Source organism: Impatiens glandulifera, chromosome 2 (assembly GCF_907164915.1).
Source record: "Impatiens glandulifera chromosome 2, dImpGla2.1, whole genome shotgun sequence".
NCBI lineage: Eukaryota > Viridiplantae > Streptophyta > Magnoliopsida > Ericales > Balsaminaceae > Impatiens > Impatiens glandulifera.
In genome coordinates, this window is record NC_061863.1 from 66469497 (window position 1) to 66494953 (window position 25457).

Consider the following 25457-nt stretch of genomic DNA (forward strand, 5'->3'; position numbering starts at 1 on the left):
TTTCAGTTGGTATTCATATTGGTGATCATTCACAAAATTCTAGAACCCTCATTTGTTACTTGAATAACAGTATGCCAGTCCCCATTCCAAACATCAGCAATTGTCATCTCAACGACATCTAAATCACAGCTTAACCACGTTTCATGCCAATAACAGCACTACCATTCCATTTACAATTTTAACTCAATAAGCTTTTCCAAGCCAGCTTTCTCAACTTCAGTAACTTTCTTCTAAGTGACCATGCTATTTTTGCCATGACAAGGCATGTCCATAAGCTCTACTGATTTACTCCTCTTTTATTTGAATTGTAATTAAGGAGAGATCATGCTATTAGATATCAATATATTATCATGCAGGCAAAATCAAGGAAGATAATGATGAGGAATTTGGATTCAATCTCTGTCTCCATTCAAAATACCTTGGACCTCCTCGAAATATTCAATCTCTGTCTTCTCTACAACGAAACTAATCCAAAGGTAAAAGATTAATGGTAGGTGTCTAAGAGCAGTAGATTGGGATCCGAAAATATAAGAAATCATATTGGCTAAATTGAACAAAAATGTTAAGTAATAGGATTGGTATTGGTTTAGCTGTTTGTTAGGTATTAGGGTCGTTTAATTCTTTTAATTTTGATAATTGGGTTTTTAATGAAATGACTTTAAATTGTTTCCTAAAACAAATATTCATTCTCATTTTCATATTACACTTGTGTTCAATGTGTTCTTATGTCACCATAATTCACAACACTAGAAAGAATGTCAACAATGCAATTAAGTTCCTAACCTCAGCATCAAGTACATGGCTTCCAACTATGTTTTTTAAACTCCTCTGACTATTATTACAATGTGACTGGTTGATAAGGATGGTTTACTATTATTAATTAATGAAGTTCTGTTAAAAAGAAGTTGCAAAAAATGATGTAAGAAAACACTAAGGTTTGAAGAGAAAACGATGGATCAAAAGCACCTCATATAAGAAAACATTAATACTTAATAGTTGAATTCATTAGAGAAAATAGTTTGCAGTATCATCCTTGGTTAACAAAAGGAGTAAGAGCTTTAGAACCAAAAAAGAACAAACTAGAAAGGAGTGGAATAGATAATACATTAACCAATAAATGAACAATTGAATAAACCTAATTGATCTAGGAAATGTGGGATTCTAACAAAACCAACATAATCCGACATTACTAAACAAAATATAAACAAATGTATAAACTGAAGAACCACCCATAAGAAGAACCTCTAGCAGATAACAAAGATTCTTGTTCATAGATATTTATTTAAGGTAAAAAATGAAGACAATTGGCAAATTAGTGCAAAACCTCAAGGAGATAAACTATTAATTAGTTCATAAAACTGTATGCAATAATATCTAGAACAAGATTTAACAGAAATAGAATTGTTCAGAGAATCAATCACTAGTACCATAATTCGAAATACAATACTCATAAATATTAAAGCTTCTATTCATCACCAAACATGTCAAATCCGAATTCTTCTTCATCGCTCTCTTCCTTGACTTCAGCCTGCAAATGTATAACACGAGAAAATATATTCAATGTCACTCTCATTTGTAAATCTCGTTCAATTAAGTAACACAAAAACGGTTATTTACCTTCTTCTCTTCCTTAGCAGGGGCTGCGGCAGCAGCGCCACCTGAAGCAGCAGCAGCAGCAGCAACAGGAGCTGCACCACCTCCACCAGATCCGACATTCATGATGAGATCTTCAATGTTACGTTTCTCAGCAAGCTTAGCGAATAGGCTTGGCCAGTAAGATTCAACTGAAACATTGGCTGCCTTAACTAGAGTGGCGATTTTCTCGGCCTAGGATGATGCAACAACATTTGTTCATATGCTATATATATGTATGTATAATCTCTAAAGATCTTAAGGATGTATTTATCGCAGAATAAGAAATGATACCGTAATAGGAATGCCGTCATCGAATAGAATAAGAGCGGCGTATGTGCAAGCAATCTCGCTGATAGACATCTTCAACAGATTGTTGTTAAACTGCTAAGATTAAACAGATCAAAAGCAACAAATCAACACTTTGCATTCGAACAATGAAGAAAGAATGCTTAACTTACACAGAGAAGAGCAGCGCAAGAGAAATGAAAGAGATCTTAGGGTTAGGTTTTGATGCTTCAGGCGTTGTTCTTATAGTTCAGAACTTAGGAATATATATTGGGCTTCAATTTGGGCCTCACCTTCATCTTGGGCTAGACCGTATCTTCTTAATTTATTATTCAATAATTAACTAAATTAGCACTTAACAACTAAAAGGTTAATTGAATAATAATAATAATAATAATAATAATAGAATAACTTATTAATGTAATAATTTAAAATTATTTAATTGATAAATAATAAATAATCATTTAAATATTAAAATCTTACATCCAAAATAATATATATTATATAATATTTTTTTAAACATTCAATTAATCAATGTATTAATCAAACTAAAAATATATATTTGTTTTATTTTTTATAAAATTTAAATTTAAAATAAAAATATTATTAGAATATTTCAACAAATTTAAAACTCGAATAAACTATTTTTCAATCTTTTTTTTTTTTTAAAGAATCTCAATAAATAAAATTGAGCTTATTTGCTTCAATAATTTTTTTTTTTATTTTTCCAAAAATTAAAACTAATAATATTTGTTAAAAATTGTAAGATTAAAACAATTTTCTCTAGCTAAAACAAAATATCTATCAAAAAAATATCATTTTTCATACATTTTTTATCTAATATATACAATCACATCTTTCATAAGAAATGAATACAATATTTCAATAGTGATTCTAACAATAATCATAATAAAATATTTAGTTTTTAAAAAACATGTAATACAATTAATCATACAATGTATGGACTAGTAAATTTAAATAAACTCCAATTACGTGATAAGATGTTAGAGTAATGCAGGCGAATAAATAAAAGCAAACATACTCGAGCATTTATTGAACAAAATGAATAATTTGAAACAAATAAAAAAGATAAGTGGAACGATTAAGCATATCAAGTGCAGTAAACGTTAAAATAAACTAAATAGTATAAATATATATATATATATATATAAACTTATATATAACTTGTGGTTGGTATGTTTGTGGTTATTTATTTGGTTGTTATTTTCGATTTTAAAAAGAATTAGAACAAGAAAAACTTATATATAAACGCTTAACAAATAAATAGAAAAATATCAAACATATTTAAACGTTTAATAAATAAACCGAATTTAAGAAGTCCTATGTTCTGACAACCATCAAAAGCTGAATTTTGGTTAATGATGTCATCTCTTCATTTAACAAATTGATCTTAAAGTTTGAATTATATTTGAGAAGGAAATCTAATGTCTCTAACAGCCTTACTGATTTATTATGGGTAACTAAACAATGAATGCAGATAATATTGAAGGTCTCCTCTAGACTCTGGTATAACACCATTATTGAAGCATTTAATGATTGTTTTGCTCATAGATCTCAAATATAATGAAAGAAAAAACATGTGAATCCACAAGGTCATTGTGATTTGGTTTAATAAGAAAGTTACTCATTTTATTACATATCTACATACAAGATGCCCAACTATTAGATTCCTCTATCCAAGAACACTCAATCGCTTGAGGGATAAATTCGAGAGGCGAAAAAGGGTTTATGTACATATCGTTTTTTATTACAATGAGGACGATGATAAAGAAAAACAGAACTGAACATGGCCTCATTACAGTCGTCGCAAAGACCCTGCCTTACTTTCACACCTTCACTCCTATCCTCTCAGCCACCTACATAACAATCAGTTCTTGTTTATTACACAAATCATTTACAATAGTTCAATTGAATTGAAGATAAAAAAAATACCTCCTTGAATGAGTGAACATCACTTCCCCATAACCAAGCGTCACATCCTGCATCTCTTGCACCCCAAACATCATTCCTCCTATCATCCCCTACATGAACAGCATCATGAGGCTCCACTCCCAACAAATCGCAAGCTTTTAGAAATATTGTCGGGTTTGGCTTCTCCGCTTCAACCTTAATAAATAGTGGAGAATCAAATAAACAGTCTCATTTGAAACCATATTATGTATGAAGTTTATTTGAAAGCATTACTTCAGCTGAAACAGCAACAGCATCAAACCAGTGATCACAATCTAGAGCTTTCAACAGAGGTCTTAACCGTGTGTCGAAGTTTGAAACAACCGCTATTTTTACACCTGAATTTCTAAGTGCCTTGAATACCTTCTCAGCATTTGGATCACATAGGTGCCAAGCCTAACAATGAAAAACAGTTTAACATATATGCAGAGATAACAGACAAAGTATGAATAATAAGCTTACCTTTTCAGTAGTATAATAGTCATATAACTCCTCAAAATACTCACTATCTGAGCAACCAGTTGAAGAACTCACAATGTATTGCCAAAATGGTCTCCCATCATTCACATATCTGCAATTTGTTTAGTAAATTCAGATAATGTTATGAACAGTATCCTCATCATCATCATTCTTGAAATTGACCCAAGAACATAAACAAATGCATTCTCATGGATTTATACGAACAGTATTTGAATCTGATTGAATTAAACAAAATATATAGACCTGAGACGAGATCTGCCCCAAGGTTGTTCATAAGCCCTTCTGTATCTGTTCAATATCTCAGCCTCGGAGTAATCAACACCATATTTCTCACCCATCTGTCTGTATATCTGCAACCATCCATCGACACAAAAATGAGATAGATTAGCATTATTGAATCACAGACAAAAGAAAAGAAGAATCGATCTGGGTTATATATAGAAAAAGAGACAGACTTGAGCCATGGGCTGAGATGGAACAACAAGAGTGCCAACAGCGTCGACCAATAGAGCTTTATGAGTGATGCCTCCGTAAAGAGCTCTCCTGTAATCCTCGTAATCCTTCAAACCCATCACCATCGAACCACGATTATCCGATTCGACTGGAGCTGCCGAAGCAGATGATGATAATTGCCGAAAAGATCCAAGATTTCCAACCCGGGTTTCTCGATCAACGACTTTCGAAGCCGACCCAGATACGTAATTGGATAGGCTTCCCAATGCCCTAGTGATCTTCGTCCTCGACGCCATGAAAACCCTTAATTGAGCTTCATTTAGCTAACAGTGAGTGAGTATTCTGATCAGTTGTAAGACCCTGTTCACTTGAGACAGCCGCCCAGATCTTATAGGAGAAGAGACAGTAATTTGAAATGGCCCCTCAATTTTCAAGTGTCTTACGCAAATACCCATGTGGGTCCCAGTCAACAAATATTAAAAACATCCTAAACCACATGAACGAGCACGAGTAGGGTCGTTTAAGAGACTTTTCAAAAAAAAATTAAGACTTTAATATTGTGGTTACAAACGTTTCTTTAAAAATAGACCTTTAATTTAAATTTTCCAAATAAGTACAATTGTGTTTGAGACTCGAAAGTGTTTTTTTTATATATATTTTATTTTGGAAAACTTTCAAATAATAAATTCATTATTATAATCTTGTTTCCCCACACCCATTCCATTTCAAGATAAAAGAAAAAAAAAGGTGGATAAGGGGTGAGATGTTGATCTAACCATATAGAATCGGATGCAATGGCTCATAATGAAAAATCTGATCTATCTTTTAAATAGTGGCTATCACATTCATTTCAAACTTTTGTTAGCACAATTATTATCTTTTGTTTGTAAATATAATTGAAAGTTTAATCATGTTAATGTTCATAGTATATTAACCCTATCAGGGTGTCTAGTGTAAACGCTTTGAATGAAAATAGATAGTAGAGTGTTACGTTAATACTCCTTACTTAAAACAAAATTAATTTTTTTAAAAAAAAAAAAAAAAATCATAGTATATTATTATTATTAATTACCAATTAGGTAAATATTTATAAGATGGACATTGTAAAGTTATATAATATAGTTTTTGATTTTTTTTTACTAAGTTTTTGTATGATTCCTCAATATAATCGATAAGATAAAAGGGTCTATGTTTTTTTGTTTTTTATTGTATTTTTTGTTTTTATATACTTTCCTTTCTAGTGAAGAGACAATTTTCATTTAAATTTTATCAAATTATATTTTAAAGTATGTGATTAACTTGATCTCATCATATTTAGAAAACACATTTTGAATAATCTATTTATCTAGTTTAAATATTTTATTTTATCATAGACAGAAATAATAATTGTTTAAAAAATGAGGCTTCCAAAATTTATATATCCTTCCCAAAGTCTTTATATAATGATATATGTTGGGGTCCAATTAATAAAAATAATAATAATAATGATAATGAAAATAGCAATTTCCTGGTTCAAGTGTACCATAATTATTTTGACATTTTATTCATTCTAAGCCACAACTCAATCTCACAATAATTGAGAAACTACAACCCAACCTTAAAAGTCTTTGTTGTGATGTTTACATTTTTTAAAAAATTATATTGTTTGATGTAAGCATGTCAACTTATTTCATTTATCTACAAAATTAAGAGCTAATAGTTGAAACGAGTTTGAATATACATAAATAATTTTTGCATTAAAGATAATTCTCATGATAACTTTTGTTTCATTTTCCTTTTTCAGAAAATTGTATTAAAAGTGTCACAAAACTGATTTATTATACTCATATAACCCTTAAATATATTAACTAATGTTACTAGTTGTAAATTTTGTTTGTAATAATATTTAATTTTTTAATACTCGACTTTTAGTTTATTTTAAATGAGAAGAAGGATGTATATGATTTAAAAAAATGTTAAGAATTGTTGCTCTTATTGAGTTATAGTTGTTATATTCCTCTAAGTAAATTTAATTGGAGGTTTTATTTCTTAATCATTGTTAATATATTTTCACATTTATTTACTATATAACATATTATTTATAAATTTATTAATTTTTTTATTAAAAATATTATTTTGATATTATATTAATTAATCATTTTATAAATATAAATTATTAAATACAAAAAAAATTATAAAACTAAATATTTATTACATCAATTTGCGTAAGTATAATCTATCTAGTAAGATTAAATTTAAATTGATTCAATAAAATCTATTCAATCCCCTATAAGTTCATACAAGTTTAAGATTTAGATTTCCAAATTTTGAAAATATATAATTTCAATAGTTCTAAAATAAAATATATAAATAAATAAATCAACATAAAACATGATTTGACTGGATGAAATCAAAAACAGAATGTGTTTGATGTTGACTTGGGATTCCATCTTAAATAATTAAATTTGGATTTGTTTTGTTATAAAAAAATATATGTATTTGTTAATTACAAATTGTTTATGGGCTTTGGGTGTGGACCACCTGAAACCGGATGAAGTTGACATGTAGATATGGGCTGTAGGGGCCGTTTAAGCCCATCATTCTCGAAACTGATGCAGATAAATGTGTGGTCCAAATTCTTATCAATATTATTATTGTGATTAATGAGAATAAATAAATAACAATTATTTATTTTTCCTCTTCCTCTTTTTATTTCTCAATTATAATAAAATAATACCACATTATTTTTATTCAAAAACTAATTATACAAGACTTAAGTAATTAAAAAAATTATTTGTATGCATATTCATATATGTTTTTTTTTAACTTATATAAAACATGACAGTAAAATTAAAATAAATTTATTATATTATTCTATTTCGTATAAATATTCACTATTATTAACATTTTAATCAAACTAATATATACATCAATTGAAAATAATAGAATTTAAGACATTAAATATCAGGCCATAAACTTTATTAAAAAAAATTAACATTATCACTAAATTTTAAATAAATTATCTATTTATATACTATTATTAACCACATAAATAATTATTTAACTTGAAACCTATAAATAAGAATATAAATATTAAATAGTTGTATTAAGTTTGATCTTACAAGTATCCCACCCAAAATTGAATTTCAGACATCCTAAATTATTAATTTGCTGTTATTATATTTTAAAGTTTGTGAGCTGTTTTAAAAACATTTTTAAAATTATATCTATCACGTTGTTATTATTATTATTTTAATTATTAAATTATTTAATTAAATATTAAAATACTTGTAATTTTATTTTATTAAATTTAAATTATATATATATTAAAATAATTTACCTTAATTAATTAAATCTCATATGACTCATTTTTCATATAAAACACAGCAATAAGTTTAACCTGAGTTGATAACTTGTCCTGGGCTGACCATTTTATGTTTACTTAGTTGCTTTGGGCTTTAGGCTTAAAAACAAAATATTATTGATTTGATCCATTACTTATTAGATTTTCCAGCCCTTATGGTTTTCCCTTTTACAAAGAAATATTGGGCTTTTGGGAATGTATTTAAGGATAAATATATTTTCACTATTTCACAATCATTGTATAGTTTTTATCCATTTTTATTATTATTTAACAGTCAATATTAAGGTCGTTTTAATCGTGAAGAAATATTATAAGTAATAATAATAGATCATGGATAAAATGTGTTTTGAAGTTCTATGATATGTCAATATGATGATGTAAAAGAATATATATTAATATTAATAAATAAGTGATAAGGAAGGAAATTTAGGAAATGAACGATGTGTCACTATATCCCTAGTTAAAAAAAGGAAGGCGAGGAAAATAGAGAAATTTGTTTTCGATCCATTAGATTATGTCACGCGATTCCCTTCTCTATTTTCTCTCTCAATCATTTCTTATAATAATAATAATATTAGCAAGGTAAACTATGCATTCAATTTAGGTTAAATTAAGATATTAAATTTCAAAATCATATTAAGGGACACATAAAATAATATAAGAATATGGATAAAAAAAGATTCTATTCTTCCAAAAAAAAAAAAGAAAATGATAAAAACTTATCAAGTTATAAAGTTAGGGGATAATTTTTCATTTTTTGAGAGAAAAAATGCTGAATTGTTAGTGACTAAAGATTTGATAATAATTGACTAATTTCTATTTAAAAATGGTAGAAACGTAGTTCATTCTAAGAATGTGCAAGTTCTTAAAGATCAAGGACAGATATAAACTTCTTCCCTTACAACAATAAGAGATAAGATTGTAAGTTAATTAACTAACCTAATAAACTTTTACATCAACCGATTGATTATAGTTAAAATAAAAAAAAATTATAATTAAATATATATATACCTCTCTTTTTAATAGTTAATTTTTTCAACTATAAAACTATAATATTTATTTTAAAAAATAAAAATAATAACAGTATAAAATTTTCATTTAAAAAAATTTAAGTTTTTTATACAAAATTGATTTATACGCATTATTTTTATTAACATTATGTTGCTATTTAAAAAAATAATTAAAACTTAATCGAATCAAATAGTCACGATTTAATATATTTTTTTTTTAAATTGACGAGGCATACCATTTTAGTTACTCCTTAAACCTAATATGGCCCTGCCCATAACTAAATTAGTATATCCATTGACCTCTTTCCATTCACACAAAGTTCATCTTAACAAATTCGATTCCTTAATTTGTGATCTCTTTTTTCATAATTAAGGAATGTTATTCGAAGTAAATATTTTTTTTAACTCTCTAAATCTTAAGATTAATTTACACGGAATTGTCGATTTAAACTTATTTGACAAAAGATCAATTTCGTAAGGAAAAAAAGTTGGTTAATTGTTGTATAACAATTTATTTTTTAATAATTTTTTCCTTGTCGTGTTTAGAACTTTATATTACGGGGAATGTGCTAAATATAGAATGAAGATGTTTTGTAGTGTTTTCTTTACAATTATTTTTAATTAAGAATAATCCAATAAATGAATTGGTGATTAATTAGTAGTGACTCATCTTGTTTGGGATGAGAAGAAATCCAAACATGATGATATGATGGGACCAAGAAATTAGAAGCAAATCTTGAAGGATTGTAGATTTGGGACCCATATATATATATATATTTATATACATGGGTAAGAAAAAAAATAAAAGAGAAAGAAAAAAAAGGGCACCAAATGCCCATCCAATCTTTCATAATGTTGTTTGGGACAAAGTCATGTGATGATGAGAAGCTTCATGCATTCTCCCCTCATTCTATCATACCCCCAAACATGACTTAATCTCTATCTATTTACAAAAAAAAAAAAAAAAAATTGGCCTTCTTGCATAAATAATTTTTGTTAAATGTTATAATCACGTGTATAAAACATTATGTGATATCGGTAGAAGTGGGTCTCGTTGGTTTAAATGTAGCCACTCCAGTCTAGTTTGTGAAACAGTAATAAAAGGATATTTAATTTATTATTTTTCTTAAATTAGAGTTTATTTTTCAAATAAGTTAACACTATCAAAACTTTTTAATATGAATCTAAACCGCCCTAGGGTGCACTTTAGGTCTTGGTCGATCATGGTGCACTTTAGACCGCCTTACTAGCTAGGAGTTGTTATTAGTCGGAACTTTGGTCGCACTCAATGGCTGCTTTCTCCATTCGGTAAAGAGATTCAATTTTTCCTTCAACAACATAATTTAGTTCATATAAAGATTACTTTTGTGAAGAAAAAAACAACTATCTTCTTTGATTTACATGGGTCCAACGATTGATTTTATAATATCTTTAATGAAAGTTGTACGTGATATGATTTTTGTTGAATAAAAATAAATAAAATTTCTACAACGAAACAAAATTTTAACAATTTTGATGAATAAACTAGAACAACACTAAATAAGTTTTACTGGTTTAAAATACAAACAACCAACAATAGTGACTAATAAATTTTTTCCTATTAAATGAAATCCAAAATTGATAACATACAAATATACTGTGTAAAAAACACTAAATTACTGAATCAAACTAACATTTTCAGAAATGTTTGAAACATTTTTTTTTTATATTTTCTATAAGGAATTATATGTAACATTTTTTTTTATATAGCAGTCACTTTTAATGAAATTATATGACTATATTTGATGTCATTATTCAAGGTAAGTTTTTACAATATATAGCTCAATTAAGCAAATGAATGTTTTTCTTAAAGTTATATCACTTCAGTATTTATATACTTTATTATTATGAAATATACATATTATTTTTTTTTTTTTTGCATATACCATCCACTTTATTCGATAACTATACCAAATATATTAAAATTGGATAGAGTAATATATTGTTCCCTAAAAAATAAAGTTGGCATCTTTAAGTTCTAAGAACTTGTTTTATGTTGTTTATGTTTTGATTTTTATTAGAGATTTTTTTTTAAAAATTGTTTGATGAAAACATAATTAATTTAACATTTGAATTGATCAAATTATTATAATATTGTTTAGTCTGTAAAATTTAAATTTTATAAAAATTAAGTGTATTTATTGATGAATTGAATCTTGAAAACAAATAAATTGTGTTAGTTATGTTTTTGTTAAAAAAACAAAAAAAACTTTGATTCTTGATATTTTTTTTTAAAATTTTTTACCCCTCATTCTAATAATAAAATATTATTTAATTTTTAAATTTATATATAATAAAACATTATTTCATTCACTAATTTATTGATTAAATCATTTAATTTATTAATTAAAATATTAAATATATATATATATATTATAATATAATATTTATTATTATATATTAATATTTAAAGTATTTAAAAAAAATATATTTTCTCAAAATCAACACCAATATTATTTTTTAAATAATTTAAGTTTGTTCAATTAATTCTTAACTATTCAGTGCTGATATTTTTTTAATAACGTTGTCAATTATTTAAATTTGTGATGATTTTGATTTATTTATTTAAATTCCTCTTTCTTTTTACTATTTAATAAAATGGGATAAAAGGAACATTTTCATTTAATTTTTTTTTATGCTAGTGGTGACACGTAAGTGGAGAGATGTGCATGATTGGGCGGTGGAAGAGTGCACAGAGGAGAGCAGCTGCAGAATGGGACCAGAAGAAGTTGCTTTTGTAAGGAGTGTAGACCCGATTAGCTGTGACAGGGTGTACCCAGATACATAGTACGCCATGTCGGGGAATCTTTGCTTATTATAAGCAAGAGAGCCGGATTACCTGTAATTTTGTGGCCTAAGCTTCTTTCCTTTTTGCATATATCCATATCTTTTATTTTATTATATTCAATATTGAGTATATAGAATACTTTTATTATAACTTTTTTTTTTACTTTTTATAATAATAGTAGGTAGCTTACTCATAATTATTATATTTACTTTAATTTTACACATTTTAAATGATAATTAAATATATGACTTCGTCTTTTAAAAATCATTTTTAATATTTGAACTATCTCATTGAATTAATAATATTATTAAAGTTTTAAAAAAATGAAGTTCATTCGTTAACAATTTTGTATTTGTAATCTACATTACATCTAAATAATTTCAATGTTTATATGATTAAATTCATTTTCAACCTGACTTGTCCTACTCCCTCCCAAGTTTTGCAATAATTACTTTTAACCGTTTTTGCATTAAGCTTTCTTTAATAAATTGTTATCTAGAGTATATAAATAAACTAACAAACTTCTTGTTCCTTCACTTTTTAATTACTTAAAATATTATATTTTTTTGAAAAAAAACTTATATATATATATAGGGCATGTTTGATTTAGCGTTTATAAGTGGCGTTTGCGTAATAAGCTGCTACAGTAACTTTGCATAATAAGCTCACGCAAAAAATTATAATTAAACACACTTTTGCGTTTAAACTCAAATTTCTTTCTACCTCCCTCCTCAGCGTTTAATATTATAATCTTAGCATTTAAGATTATAATCTTAGCATTTAAGATTATAATCTCAGCATTTTTCTGTCTCATTAATTTTAAATATTTTTTTATTCATTATCTCATTTATTTCATTAATTTTTAATCATTTTTATTCATTCTCTCTCATCTATTTCATATATTTATAATATTTTTATATATTTATATAAAAATATTATAATAAAAATACATACATTTAAATATATTTTTATTTATTATTTATAATATATGTATCTTAATATATAAAATAATTAAGCAAAATATAAAATATAAATACATTATGATTTTTTTTATTTATAATTATAATTTTAGAAATTAAACTAGTCTTACTTATCTAAAAGTATCGAATTACAAATGATAATACGAATAGAGTGAGAGAACTCAAAAATAAATGAAAAAGATTAGATCGGAGGTAAAGTGTGTGAATGTGAAAAATATATATAATAATAATAATTTTTTTTATTCATATCATTTATTTTAGAATATATTATTTTTTTTAATTTAAGTCATTTATTAATATTTTAAATTATATATTAAAAAAACTTATAAAAATTAATATATTAATATAATTTATTTTGAAATATATATTATTTTTTAATTTAAATCATATATTAATATTTAAAATTAAATTAATAAATATATATAACATTATATATATATATATATATATAATATTAATTATTAAATAATATTATAAATATAAAAAAAAAATAAGCTTAGCGTATAAGCTGAATCAAACATACCTAAGTTTAACAATTAAATAAGCTAAAATCAAACGTATTCGAGAATAAGCTGAATAAGCTACGTCAATAGGCTGAGAATAATCTGAATCAAACTAGCCTATAGTTAACAAATAGTCTAGAGTTAGCAAATGATCTTGAAACACAAACTTGTCCAACCAAAAATTAATTCAAACTCAAGATTTTATTCAAATTAAAAATCAAATCTAATATAATCTTCATGGATTAATGGTATTCTGTTTGGGTTATTTAAATAACACAATCTAAAAAATAATATTTTATTTTACTTAATTCATTAATTAATATTAAAATATAATTTATTGTAAAATTATTAATTTTATTTTATCATTATATACTAATACCTTTATTTTTTATACTAGACCTTAATTTTGGAAAAATAGTATTTATCAAACTTAAAGATGATTTGAAACCTCCATGTGATAACCGAATCGAATTGCCTCATTTTTTGGTGTTTTTTTTCGATTTGATCGGTAGTTGACCGGGAATGAATGAGGATATTATTTGTATCCCTCGCCCCAACTTTTTATGTCCTGAATATTATAAATACAATTAAATATATAAAATCACTAATATATATTTATTTATTATATTTTATAACAAGTTTTAAGTTTTTTTATAATAATAAATTTTTTTAATATATATATATATATATATATATATATATATATATATATATATATATATATATATATATATATATATATATATATATATATATATATGATATAAAGGGTGCCGTACATGGATTTTTAACTAGGTGACGATGGTCGTAAGAAAAAAATTCCCTAAGTAATCCGTCAAATTGTTATCTTAGTTATACTATTACTAGCTTAATTAAAAAAAAAAAATTAAATAATGGCTTAGTATTTTTATTATTGGATTTTGAGCAAACTAAATACATTTAAAGATTAAATTAAAAATGAATTAAAGATTTATGGAGAAAATATCATTGACAAATATGTCCAATTTAATTTCAATATATACCATGAAAAAAATATGAAAACCATTTAAATGCAAAAATATATAATTGTATCTAACATTTTCAGGCTCCTTAATTACTCCATGTGCAATCAAACAAATGATTTGATAATACCAATGTGGGTATTAATGGATATCAAGATTTGTATGATATGCCAGCTAACAATTATGTATATTATATATTTTTTTAATATATGATTCTAGCTAGCCCACACACTAATCACAATCAATTCAACTTAAAATTTTTTTTATGACTTTTGTTCTATTAAGAAGTCAATTAACCTACCTTAGTAGTTAGCTGACAATTAAATATTATAATCTAGCAACACATTTTTCAACTAGAAAAATATGTTTTTCGATTTTATAGTTAGTTATTCATAAATATATTTGTGTTTCAAATTTTAAATATTCTCAAATATTAATAAATATAATTAAATATATAAAAATATGAATATATTTATTTATAATTATATTATATATTCTATATAAAAATATTATTTTATATAATTAATTTTATTAAAAAAATAATTTAGAGAATTTAGTGTAAATTGTGCACAAGAAATCTTCTTTTTGAGAATAATAGTAAAAAAATTGTAGAAGTAGAACGAAACAGAAATAATCATTTCAATCTTTCTTTAGATCCTTCTTAATTGCAATGCTTCAAAATTTAATTCTACGTAAAATGCTTCAAAATTTAATTCCACGTAAAATAAATGATCAATAGCATGTTACAATTTTGTAAAAATAAAATAAAATATAAGTACTTCTCATTTATTTATTCATAGTATTTTGGATAATTTAATAGGATACTTAATATATAATCAAAAATGAAAATCAGGCAAGTTGTAAAGTAATTATTAAAATATACACTTATAAAAAATTAACTAGTATCTAACTTGAACTAATGATCCTTAAAAGATATAAATTAATTTTCAAATAACCATCTTGAAATGATCAAAGTTATGTATGCATATTTCTTATATAGATGAATTGAGATATTAAAAAAAAATGTTACAACACTTTTAAAAAATAAAATAAAATTTAACTTATGATTAATCTCAATACATTTATTATTGCTGTTTAAATGTGTTTAAATGTATGAAGTTAACCTTTACACCTATCTATCATGGTTTTCTAATTTTTAAGTGAGAATTGAAAATATTTTGATCTTTTATAAAATAGAATTACTATTGTCTTTTTAACTATATTATTGGTTCAAATAATTTAATCTCTATATATTGTCTTATTAATTATTAAAAAATTATATATCTAAATTCTTTTATTTTCAATAATTTATTTTAAACAAAATTAATTTTCTCTTAATTATTTAAAAAAAGCCAAAGAGTTAATTAGAATTGGATTATTTATCATTATTAGTATTATTTATTTTTTTATCAATTAAATAATTAATATATATATATAAATTATTTAGATATTTTTATTCAATAACTTAACTATTTATAATTTTAATTCGAATTAAATTACTTAAATAATGTTAATTTTAAAATATCTTATATAATATAACACATAAAAATCTATTGTTTTTCTCATTTTTCATTGAATGGATGGATTATTTGATAACAAAATAATTTATTTAGTTTTTAGACGTAATAAAATAAATAAAAGTATATAAATAATTTAATTGAATAATATATGATTTTGATTAAAAAAATAAATAAACGATCTCTGAGTGGGGGAAACAAATCTGAGAATAAACAAGGAAATTGCCTTTTCTCTCTCTTATTTTCTCTATCTGCCACCTGCTCAAGATAGGTTATATAGAGAAAAAGTCACAATTGCTGACGTCACCCGTATCTCTCGGAAGGATTTTGATTGGTCCCACCCCACCAGGCCTTGTTTGGCTCATTAGTTAACAACTACTATTTACTATAATAAATCCATTTTTACATGTTTTGGACAATTCTTTCAGTAATATCATGTGGGAATTGTGATGGATGATCAGACAATTTCAGGTATAATAACACAAATACTTATAAATGGATGATCAGACAAATATATATATAATGTTCACTGCTATAACAGGAGTTTGGTTTAAAAATATTTTTTTATATTTTAAATTTAAATTTAATAAAAATATGTTAATATTTTAGTTTATTTAAAATTTAATAAACAACCCATATCAATCAAGATCTGTGGACTAGCTCTCTAAATATGAAAAATTATTGAATGTTCTAAAAGACTTTGGGAATTGACCAAAAAAAATTAAAAACGATTCAATCTATCTTTTTTCATTCAATATTTAAGAGATGAATTTTGCCAACAAGATACATTGATTGTGAGCTTTAATTTTTATTTATTTATTAATATGGCCCGAGTTTAAACTCTTTATATATTTAAGAGTTTGTTTGATCTTAGATTTTTGTAAATGTTTGATAGAATTTATTAAAAATGTAATTATAAGATAAAAATGAGTTATTTGAGATTTGTTTAAGATAAATTATTTTTATTTTTATTTAAATTTTAAATTTAATAAAATAAAATATAATTATTTTAATTAATGAGTTGAATTAACTAAAATAAAATTCAGGTGAGAACATGTTACTCCTTATAATAAAAAATTAGTTAATGAATTAAGTATTTTGATAAATAAAATGATAAAAAAAAATTAATAAAAACAAGAAGAAAAAAACAAAATCAAACTTAACTTTAAGTTATTTTAGACATGGTTGGAATTTATTTATTTTTTAAATTATTGATATAATATCAATTTATTCTAATTATCAAATTACTTAATTTATTAATTAAAATTTATTTACTTTATTTTTATACTAAATTTTAATAATTTATCTTATACAAGATTCAAATAATCTACCTTTATATCAAGCAAGATTTTTCAGATAAAATCTATAAAAACCTAAAATCAAACAAACCCTTAAAAAGTTAGACTACAACGTATCTCATTTTACTTGTTGGGACCTTTCTATTATAGTATATATTTTTTTTACAAAATTGACAACAACCTAAACAATTTGTGATTAATTATTTGAGATTTATGAATAAAAGATTGGAAAATGTATGTGTATTATACAAGTAAAAAAAAAATATTATATGTTATTTGAAATCTTGAAAAGGTTAGTTGTATTATAAGTAAAGAAAATGGAAGCTGGGAAACAAAATTAGGGGGAAATCTTGAGGATGAAATCCGGTCAGATCTTGCTTTATGGGATATGGATTTTAGTGGGTCTTATTTCAACAGGAGGATCGTTCATATCTCTTTCTCCAAACCCCCCACCCCAATAGAAAAAGCTTCAACCAAACCGAAGAGCACCCATTCATCACTAGGCAAACAAGAAAGCTTCTTTCTTCATTTTTCTTCTTCTTCTTCTTCTTCTTCTTCTTCTTCTTCTTCTTCTTCTTCTCTGCAATATGGGCATGGCAGTTCAGTCTCAGTTTCATGTGCTGGCTGTTGATGACAGTCTCATAGACAGGAAATTGATTGAGAGACTCCTCAAAACTTCTTCATATCAAGGTACACTACACACACAACCCATCTTCTCATCTCTTTTACATTCTTCTTCTAACAATTCTTATGATTCATCAGTTACCGCTGTGGATTCCGGAACTAAGGCTCTAGAATTTCTGGGTTGGCATGAGGATGACCAAATTCATCCAACAAATGATCACCCTTCACTAATTCATCCAAACAATCATCATCAGGTTCATCTTTGTCCTTGTCTCTGCATATCTTGATTTTTTCATTCTTTATCGGCTACCAACGGATTGCTGATGTGGGTTTGGTTGATTAATTGATTCCGCAGGAAGTGGAAGTCAATCTGATCATCACAGACTACTGCATGCCCGGAATGACCGGATATGATTTGCTCAAGAAGATTAAGGTAGAGTAGTACATCATCAACTTTTTTTTTCTATAAAATTGTGATTATTGGAAAATCGCTTAAAACAGATTAACTAAATTGAATCTGTGTAATATCCCGTGCAGAATTGTTCAACTCTAAGAAACATACCAGTCGTGATCATGTCATCAGAGAATGTCCCTTCGAGAATAAACAGGTGATAATTAATTTGACATAAATCAGTTAAATTCTTATGAGATGTTTTAGCTGAAACTAACAAAAGATTTGTTCTAATTGTCTAACAGATGCTTAGAGGAAGGAGCAGAGGAATTCTTTCTGAAACCAGTGAGTAAGACGGATGTGAACAAGCTCATGTCTCACATAACCACGGTGAGAAGCAAACAGAGTAAAGAAGAAGACGAAGAAGAAGAGATACTAGAATTAGACGAGGAGGAGAAATCCGATATCCAAACACAACAGCTTCAGCAATGCAAAAGTAACAAGAAGAGGAAATCCATGGAAGAAGGGCTTTCACCCGATAGAACAAGGCCTAGATTATTCGACAGTCTAGCCGTTGCCAATTAATAATAAGAACAATCTTTGGGGAAGAGGAAGAAGTTGAGACTTTCTTGTCGATGATTCATTCTTAGCAGCAGCAGCACCACCTGCATATGCATAGTTTTTTCAGGGGGAGAAAACAATTTTGTTGAGTTGAGAAAGGTGATCCAGGATGGAGAAGCTGGTTTGGGGATTTGAATATGTACATAGCAAAGATCTACATATATATATATACTAACACATAAGTAACATTTCCATTGATCGAACAATTAATATTCATAATATTCAGTATGATCATAAGAGTTTTCTTATTTATATTTTTTAAATAAAATGCAAATTCCAAACCATACTGAGTATAGCTATGTATTCTCAATTTTCCCATGATCCATTCCTCTCATATTGAACCATCTTGCCAGCAAATGAAAGAAGAACATTCATAAATTGCAAATAACAGAAATCCAACTCGATTATGAAGCGAGTTTGAGAAACATAAGTTTGGAGGAATCTTCTGGCCTCAAGTAATGAAAAGAACTGTGCACATGAAAACATGTTTTATGTTTGGAGGAATCTTCTGGCCTCAAGCAATGAAAAGAACTGTTGCACATGAAAACATTATTTTACTCCGTTGGGAATGTGACACCACAACGGGCACTCCAACCCAAAGGTCGGGTTCCAAAATATTGACATTATTTTGGACCCAACTTACGAGCCTTCGAGACTGATGGTTTCTTAGGCAAATCACTCAACTTACGAGCCTTCGAGACTGGTTGCTTCCTTGGCAAATCACTCAACTTACGAGCCTTCGAGACTGTTTGCTTCTTAGGCCCACTCATTCCCTTTCCTTGTACCGATCCAACATTCGAGCTATGGTCAGATGGGTAGGATGATTCGCCACCTAGATCATCATTTAACATAACCAAATTATTTAACATGACCAGCCTAGATCATGATTTGCATACAAAGAAGACCATTGAATAAAAAGGTCAGAAGAAAAAAACAAGTGACCAGTGTGAACAGGAAAATTGCAATTTTAACAACTCAAACCAGTTAATTTTGATACATGTTATAATCTTGTGCAAAAGATTATAATATACTGGATGCATGTTGAAGATATCAAAGAAAACAAACAAGCCTCTGAAAATCAATAAATTGAATCCAAGACATTTGAATTCAAAATATTCAGGAATTAGATAAAGTGGGATTTTTAATTATCCCCATTCTCTAGCTTTCCATCCTTAGCTATACAACTACAACTTATGCTATCATATCCTAAATAATAAACAGAGAGGCAGGGGAGAATGAACCTCTGCTCATGTTCTTTGTTACAACTTCCATCTGCAATTTTGAGTATATATGTAATGACTATTCATAGTTAAGACATATGTGGGAAATACTGCATGTTCTTAAATTTATATCAAATCAGCAGTTTCATCATGATTGTCTTAAATTATCATGGTATTTAAGACATCACATTTGGATGCTAATTAAAAATAAAACAAAATAAATGGAGAAGACACATAATAAGAGCAGTTTGCTTACATTGTGAAACATGATTTTCAGGAGACACAAGAGCAGGAACTCCAGTTGGTAATTGTGCAATTATTTCACTTTGTTTCTGTAGGTAATAATTGAATATCCTTATATGGGCCATCAGATTTAATCTGAAAAGATACGCTTTAAAAAACTCCTTATTTTCCTGTTCGAGATGTTTCCATACTGCATATACAAGATTCAGCATCCAGTAGAATTATGTAAAAAGTTATTGAAACCTCATAAATTAATTACCTATTTCGGTAAAATCAGGATTTATCTGGGAATTAACCAAGAGATGGTGACAGGTTTCCTTCAGATCCATGTGGAGCATGATACATTTCTCTATAAGAGTTAGCACCTGAAATTAACATGGACAAAAAGTTCTTATTACCTAAATAAACTTCGCTTTTAATCCGTCGCACATCTTTATAAAACCATATAATATAATTGACAGCAGAAGTATGAAATATCAAGAAAACAACACACTAAGACAATTTTTACCATTTTTATTTCTTCCCTTGACATTCTCCTGACCCCTTCTCCAGATATCTTTCTTTTACGAAATGAAATCGGCGAAGGGGCGGATGCTGTAATTTAGGGCAGCAGGAATGCGAAGATGGGCCGGAATAATAGTGGGCTGGGTGGACCTATAGATATTATTATTAGGTATTAGATTACGAATTTGGAATATTGATCTTAGATAAGGATTAGACTTTTAAGATGGAAGTTAGTATTTAATAGAACTTTGAGTTCAGTTCTAATAAGTATTATTATGCAATAGAGAACTATGCTCTCCTCCAAAATCCCTTGGCTTCTAATCTCTTTCTTACAACTGATCAAAACCCTAGAATTTATTACATCGGTATCATCGCACTATCCACGTACCAAACAAAGATCAACGCGGTATGAACACGTGTGCTCGGAATCAACAAATGACATCCCATGGACCATGAAGAGGATTTTCAAAATTATAAAGGAATAATCTATGCAAATGAATGATTAAATGAAGAAGATATATAGTTTGGCTTGATCCATGGTTTGTGCATATTCCAGTGATTCAAAGGGTATAAACAAGAACCGACTGTTTACAGGCAAAGATTGCAGATATCAGAGGACAAATGGAATAGATTTCTTAAAGAAACAAGAACTGGGATTAATCTTTTTAATGATAAATGTTGCTGGAAATCAAATCACAATGGAAATTGCTATACTTCCCTGCCCAATCCAAAATGATGTGGTCAATAACTATGTCTTTAGGATGCAGAAAGTCACGAAGATACTCTGATCCATATCTTGCCAACAACAAAGATACAGATGCAAGAACTGTCTGACCACTATAGTAAATGCTTTAATCCTAGACCTTCTCACAAACAGTTCAGCTCTCAAACAGTCAGTAGGCAAATATATAATATAAAATAAAATAGAACCCTAGAAGTTCCCTTCTAAGCAACAGATTACGCACAAACATTGCAAAGACAGAAATCAAATCTACACCAATAGATAATGAAGGAGGACACTAAACAGAGTTTCGATCTTCACCTGATTTTTGAAAGCGGAACCCTTTGGGTCTTCCTCCTCTTGTTATCCATTCCAACATATTGAGAAGATTATACAGTACCCTCATAATTTTCTCTTCTGCAAGACGAGTGGATAATCAATCATGGGTTCAACTTCCCCCTAAATGATTGCAACTTTCCTTTGCCTGGTTTCTTTTTGATAGTCAAAATTGGGTCAACTTTCATTTTGAAAAAGCTCATGCCTTCAAGAAAGATCAATAAAAACCCTAATCTTGAAAACCCGTGTCAGAGTCACCTTATTGCATTTAGGCAGTAAAAATGATCTTAATAATTAAAAGTCACCATAAATAAGTGACTTATTTAAATAGAAAATTATTCTAATCATATAATTATTAACTGTTTTACATATATATCAGATGAATTTCACCCCATTAGTTTTCTTAATCTCGTACCAAACATCAATAAAGACAAATATGATATCTTGTGATTCACATATGACAAAACAATATAATTGTGTTATAAAACACCCAAAAATATGTCACATGCTCACTCCAATTATAATAATAGTTTCTTCAATTTTTTTTTACATCCAATCAATTTCTTATGATCATGTATGTTAAAACAAATATAATAATAATAAAGTTTGACCATTACCCATTTGAATAATGATATTTTTTTCTTATTCAAACATAGGACTTAGTTTAAACAAATAAGATTATGTTACATTATAATGGGTTTTAAAATGTAAAATAAAATAAAAACAAAATCAAATCAACTTAAATATATATATATTAAGATGTTTGTTTATATAATAATAATCCCCACTAAGTCAATGCATTGAAGTTGTCATTTTGGAAAGCAAACTTAGCTTTTAAGATTAGAAATCCCTTAAACATGTCATATTCTATTTAACCTATAACTAATATTTTTAATTCAAGTCTGGCCTTCTTTAGGGTCTCAAGAAAATTCTAATATATATTTATTTAAATTTATTATTATTATTATTATTATTATTATTATTTTTGTTTTATTAAGTAATCTGAAGCCGCGTCTCCACCTATCGTGTCTACTCTGCATTAACTTCCATTTTCGCCTTCCCTTGTTCATCTTCAACTTTCTCTTTCTCTTTCGTTTGATTGCTCTGTCTGAACTGTATCCTTTTCGTCTACCACATTCTTGTTTGCTTTTTCACCAAGTTTTTATCTTTATCATCAGAGAACAGCAGAAGGAAAGGAAAGGAAAAGGGCGAACCCTTTTGAAAGGTACAACCTTTACAGGCAATAGGGTATTGAATCCTGCAAATCATTTTCTTCTGTTTGCTTTCTAAATATTGTCATTCATGGGCTGCTCTGCTTCTCGTTCTAATGGCACCTTTCTCACCCGACATTCACAAGGTCAATCTCCAAACCCATCTTACAGCTTCCATTCTCAAGCTTCTCCTTTTGATTCTTCTCCCACCCTGATTTCTCGTACTCTCTCTTTACCCTCTCCTCTAATCCATCATCCTCCTCAGCGTAAAGGGGATACGAACCATTTGGTATCTCTCACTTCCACCACTTATGGGTCTCTCATTCTCGTCGACCAAATTCCAAACCCTAACCCTAACCTCAACAGTCAGGATCGTGTCGATTCCAAGGAACCTTCTTCTCCGGATTCTGTAATCAACACCTGGGAACTCATGGAAGGACTCGATGACCTCAATTTCGAACTCGATTTCGATTTTGTTCAGAAACCCAAATCAGGCGAACGGTTTCCCCAAGTCTTGGTTGAGTCTCATGCGAAACCCAATTCGAATAAGGGTTCGTTTGAAAAGCTTACTTCTTATGAAATAGTTGAAATTGGGGATTCGAAGCCATTGTGGAAGCATTTGTCAGAAGAATCGCTGTTGGCTAAGATGGATCCTAATGTGGCTTCTAGTTACAGAAGGGCATTGACGTTGAAGCAAATGGATGGTAGTAGTAAAGATTTAAAACCCAAGACAACAAACTCAAGGTCTGTTGTTGAGTCCTCTTCGGCCAGTCCCAGTGCGATTAAGCCCATTTTGCCTGGAACCCAAGACAGGGTTGTATTGTACTACACCAGTCTTCGAGGAATCAGAAGAACTTATGAAGATTGTTGTGCAGTCAGGATGATTTTGAAGGGATTCAGAGTGTTTGTAGACGAAAGAGACATCTCAATGGACTCTGCTTACAAGAACGAACTTCAGGGCGCCTTTGGAGGGAAATTGGTTGGTTTGCCACAGGTGTTTGTAGGAGGGAAGCATATTGGTGGTGCAGAACAGATCAAGCAGATTAATGAAAGCGGAGAATTGGCGAGGATTTTGCAGGATTTCCCAGTTTGCGATCTGGTGCTTTCTTGCGATGGATGTGGAGATGCTAGGTTTCTCCCGTGCCCGAACTGCAATGGAAGCCGGAAGGTGTTTGAGGAGGATGAAGGCGGCAGGCTTAGGAGATGTCCAGAATGCAATGAAAATGGTTTGATTCGTTGCCCAACTTGTTGTTCATGATGAAATCATTGTTTGATTGTTTGTTTATTTGTGTTGGGAGTTGTTAATAATTGTTGCTTCAGATGTCAAAAACCGGTTATTTTTCGCGATGTCGCGATTTAGTACAATTGGACTTGATATTGTACTCACACCTTTGACTACGGCTTGATTCGATATTTTCATCTAATAGTGTTACCAAATTTGTACATTTTATGGATGACATACACATGTAGTTACAAGTGACTATATATCCTCCTGTTAGATGTAAATTAGATTATTTGAAAATCATTTGGTCATCTTTTGAAGATCCCAAAATTGGAGAATAACCAAATAGAAACTTGAGAATTTCCATTATTGTGATTGTCTGAAAACCTACCTCCCTTGAAAAGCCAATAATTGGGCCTTTCCCCACTAGGCCCAAATTTTGGCAGCTGAATTAATGCATTGCATTTAATTTGGCGTTATAATTATTGAATGCCAATTAAATGCACTAAAGGAAGGTGGATGTATTGCATTAATAATTAATTCAATTTGGAATAATCCAATTTTAATGACTATATATTTAATGTCAATTTTTCAGTTTCAAAATGGATGGATTATTTTTCATAAATCAATTTTGTAAATTAAACCCCAATTTCAATTTCATAGTTGTGTGGTTATTTGGAAACATGAACAAAGGACAATGGAATTCCTCTTATGGCCACATACGAATAAGTTCAAATTCCTCCCTAAAGCTGCTTTGGTAGATGCTCTATAAAAGGTTTGATTACTTTTATTATTATCTTCTGATCTTGTATATGATTAATGTTAAGAGAGAATCATGACCATTTGCATTCAATTATTGAAAGTGGCAACTAACTAAATATTCCCCTTTTGAGCACCAAGATTCTCTCCCAATTATATATATGTATTTTCTTTAGCCTTATTTCAGAATTAGTCTCCCAATTATATATGTATATTCATCTTTAAAATAAGTTCAAAATTAATCCTTAATTACCCATACTTTCCTTTACTTATAATTAAACATTGTAATTATTAGACAAAGT

The 25457-nt window shown here is 27.9% G+C and overlaps 5 protein-coding genes across 6 annotated transcripts; 2 read left to right on the forward strand and 3 right to left on the reverse strand.

Annotated features, from left to right (window-relative positions):
- Nucleotides 1-1312: 1312 nt before the first annotated feature.
- LOC124927066 (60S acidic ribosomal protein P1-like) lies at nt 1313-2149 on the reverse strand. Of its 2 annotated transcripts, none has more exons than XM_047467409.1 (4): nt 2094-2149; nt 1927-2019; nt 1618-1827; nt 1313-1528 (listed from the first exon to the last, which is right to left on the reverse strand). In XM_047467409.1, exons 2-4 carry the CDS (start codon nt 1993-1995, stop codon nt 1466-1468), a joined length of 342 nt encoding a protein of 113 aa, XP_047323365.1. In that variant the 5' UTR covers nt 1996-2019; nt 2094-2149; the 3' UTR covers nt 1313-1465. The 2 variants fall into 2 exon arrangements, with proteins under 2 accessions (XP_047323365.1, XP_047323366.1); XM_047467410.1 differs by having other exon boundaries at nt 1927-2016; nt 2096-2114.
- Nucleotides 2150-3521: 1372 nt separating this feature from the next.
- Nucleotides 3522-5175, reverse strand: LOC124925925 (haloacid dehalogenase-like hydrolase domain-containing protein 3). Its single transcript, XM_047466062.1, has 6 exons — nt 4827-5175; nt 4615-4721; nt 4354-4462; nt 4126-4287; nt 3874-4047; nt 3522-3797 (listed from the first exon to the last, which is right to left on the reverse strand). The coding sequence occupies exons 1-6, from the start codon at nt 5118-5120 to the stop codon at nt 3768-3770; spliced, it is 876 nt and encodes a 291-aa protein (XP_047322018.1). The 5' UTR covers nt 5121-5175; the 3' UTR covers nt 3522-3767.
- Nucleotides 5176-17609: 12434 nt separating this feature from the next.
- On the forward strand, nt 17610-19190 carry LOC124927796 (two-component response regulator ORR9-like). The gene is made up of 5 exons (XM_047468270.1): nt 17610-17993; nt 18066-18181; nt 18283-18360; nt 18465-18535; nt 18624-19190. The coding sequence occupies exons 1-5, from the start codon at nt 17891-17893 to the stop codon at nt 18901-18903; spliced, it is 648 nt and encodes a 215-aa protein (XP_047324226.1). The 5' UTR covers nt 17610-17890; the 3' UTR covers nt 18904-19190.
- A 111-nt stretch (nt 19191-19301) lies between these two features.
- LOC124927797 lies at nt 19302-22176 on the reverse strand. Its single transcript, XM_047468271.1, has 4 exons — nt 21949-22176; nt 20662-20767; nt 20416-20592; nt 19302-19771 (listed from the first exon to the last, which is right to left on the reverse strand). The coding sequence occupies exons 2-4, from the start codon at nt 20738-20740 to the stop codon at nt 19563-19565; spliced, it is 465 nt and encodes a 154-aa protein (XP_047324227.1). The 5' UTR covers nt 20741-20767; nt 21949-22176; the 3' UTR covers nt 19302-19562.
- An 825-nt stretch (nt 22177-23001) lies between these two features.
- Nucleotides 23002-24626, forward strand: LOC124927594 (uncharacterized protein At5g39865). Its single transcript, XM_047468037.1, has one exon. It carries the CDS (start codon nt 23266-23268, stop codon nt 24430-24432), a length of 1167 nt encoding a protein of 388 aa, XP_047323993.1. The 5' UTR covers nt 23002-23265; the 3' UTR covers nt 24433-24626.
- Nucleotides 24627-25457: the final 831 nt, after the last annotated feature.

Excerpts from the sequence above, each read along its gene's own strand:
- LOC124927066 (XM_047467409.1), bottom strand. The coding sequence starts at position 1,995 with ATGTCTATCAGCGAGATTGCTTGCACATACGCCGCTCTTATTCTATTC. Across the intron at positions 1,828-1,926 it reads ATGACGGCATTCCTATTACG|GCCGAGAAAATCGCCACTCT; the intron begins GTATCATTTCTT and ends GCATCATCCTAG. Across the intron at positions 1,529-1,617 it reads CTGCTAAGGAAGAGAAGAAG|GCTGAAGTCAAGGAAGAGAG; the intron begins GTAAATAACCGT and ends ATACATTTGCAG.
- LOC124927797 (XM_047468271.1), bottom strand. The coding sequence starts at position 20,740 with ATGCTCCACATGGATCTGAAGGAAACCTGTCACCATCTCTTGGTTAAT. Across the intron at positions 20,593-20,661 it reads TCCTGATTTTACCGAAATAG|TATGGAAACATCTCGAACAG; the intron begins GTAATTAATTTA and ends TTGTATATGCAG. Across the intron at positions 19,772-20,415 it reads TGAAAATCATGTTTCACAAT|GTGGCGAATCATCCTACCCA; the intron begins GTAAGCAAACTG and ends ATGATGATCTAG.
- LOC124927594 (XM_047468037.1), top strand. The coding sequence starts at position 23,266 with ATGGGCTGCTCTGCTTCTCGTTCTAATGGCACCTTTCTCACCCGACAT.
- LOC124927796 (XM_047468270.1), top strand. The coding sequence starts at position 17,891 with ATGGGCATGGCAGTTCAGTCTCAGTTTCATGTGCTGGCTGTTGATGAC. Across the intron at positions 18,182-18,282 it reads ATCCAAACAATCATCATCAG|GAAGTGGAAGTCAATCTGAT; the intron begins GTTCATCTTTGT and ends TTGATTCCGCAG. Across the intron at positions 18,361-18,464 it reads ATTTGCTCAAGAAGATTAAG|AATTGTTCAACTCTAAGAAA; the intron begins GTAGAGTAGTAC and ends TATCCCGTGCAG.
- LOC124925925 (XM_047466062.1), bottom strand. The coding sequence starts at position 5,120 with ATGGCGTCGAGGACGAAGATCACTAGGGCATTGGGAAGCCTATCCAAT. Across the intron at positions 4,463-4,614 it reads TGGGGCAGATCTCGTCTCAG|ATATGTGAATGATGGGAGAC; the intron begins GTCTATATATTT and ends AACAAATTGCAG. Across the intron at positions 3,798-3,873 it reads ATGTTCACTCATTCAAGGAG|GTGGCTGAGAGGATAGGAGT; the intron begins GTATTTTTTTTA and ends ATTGTTATGTAG.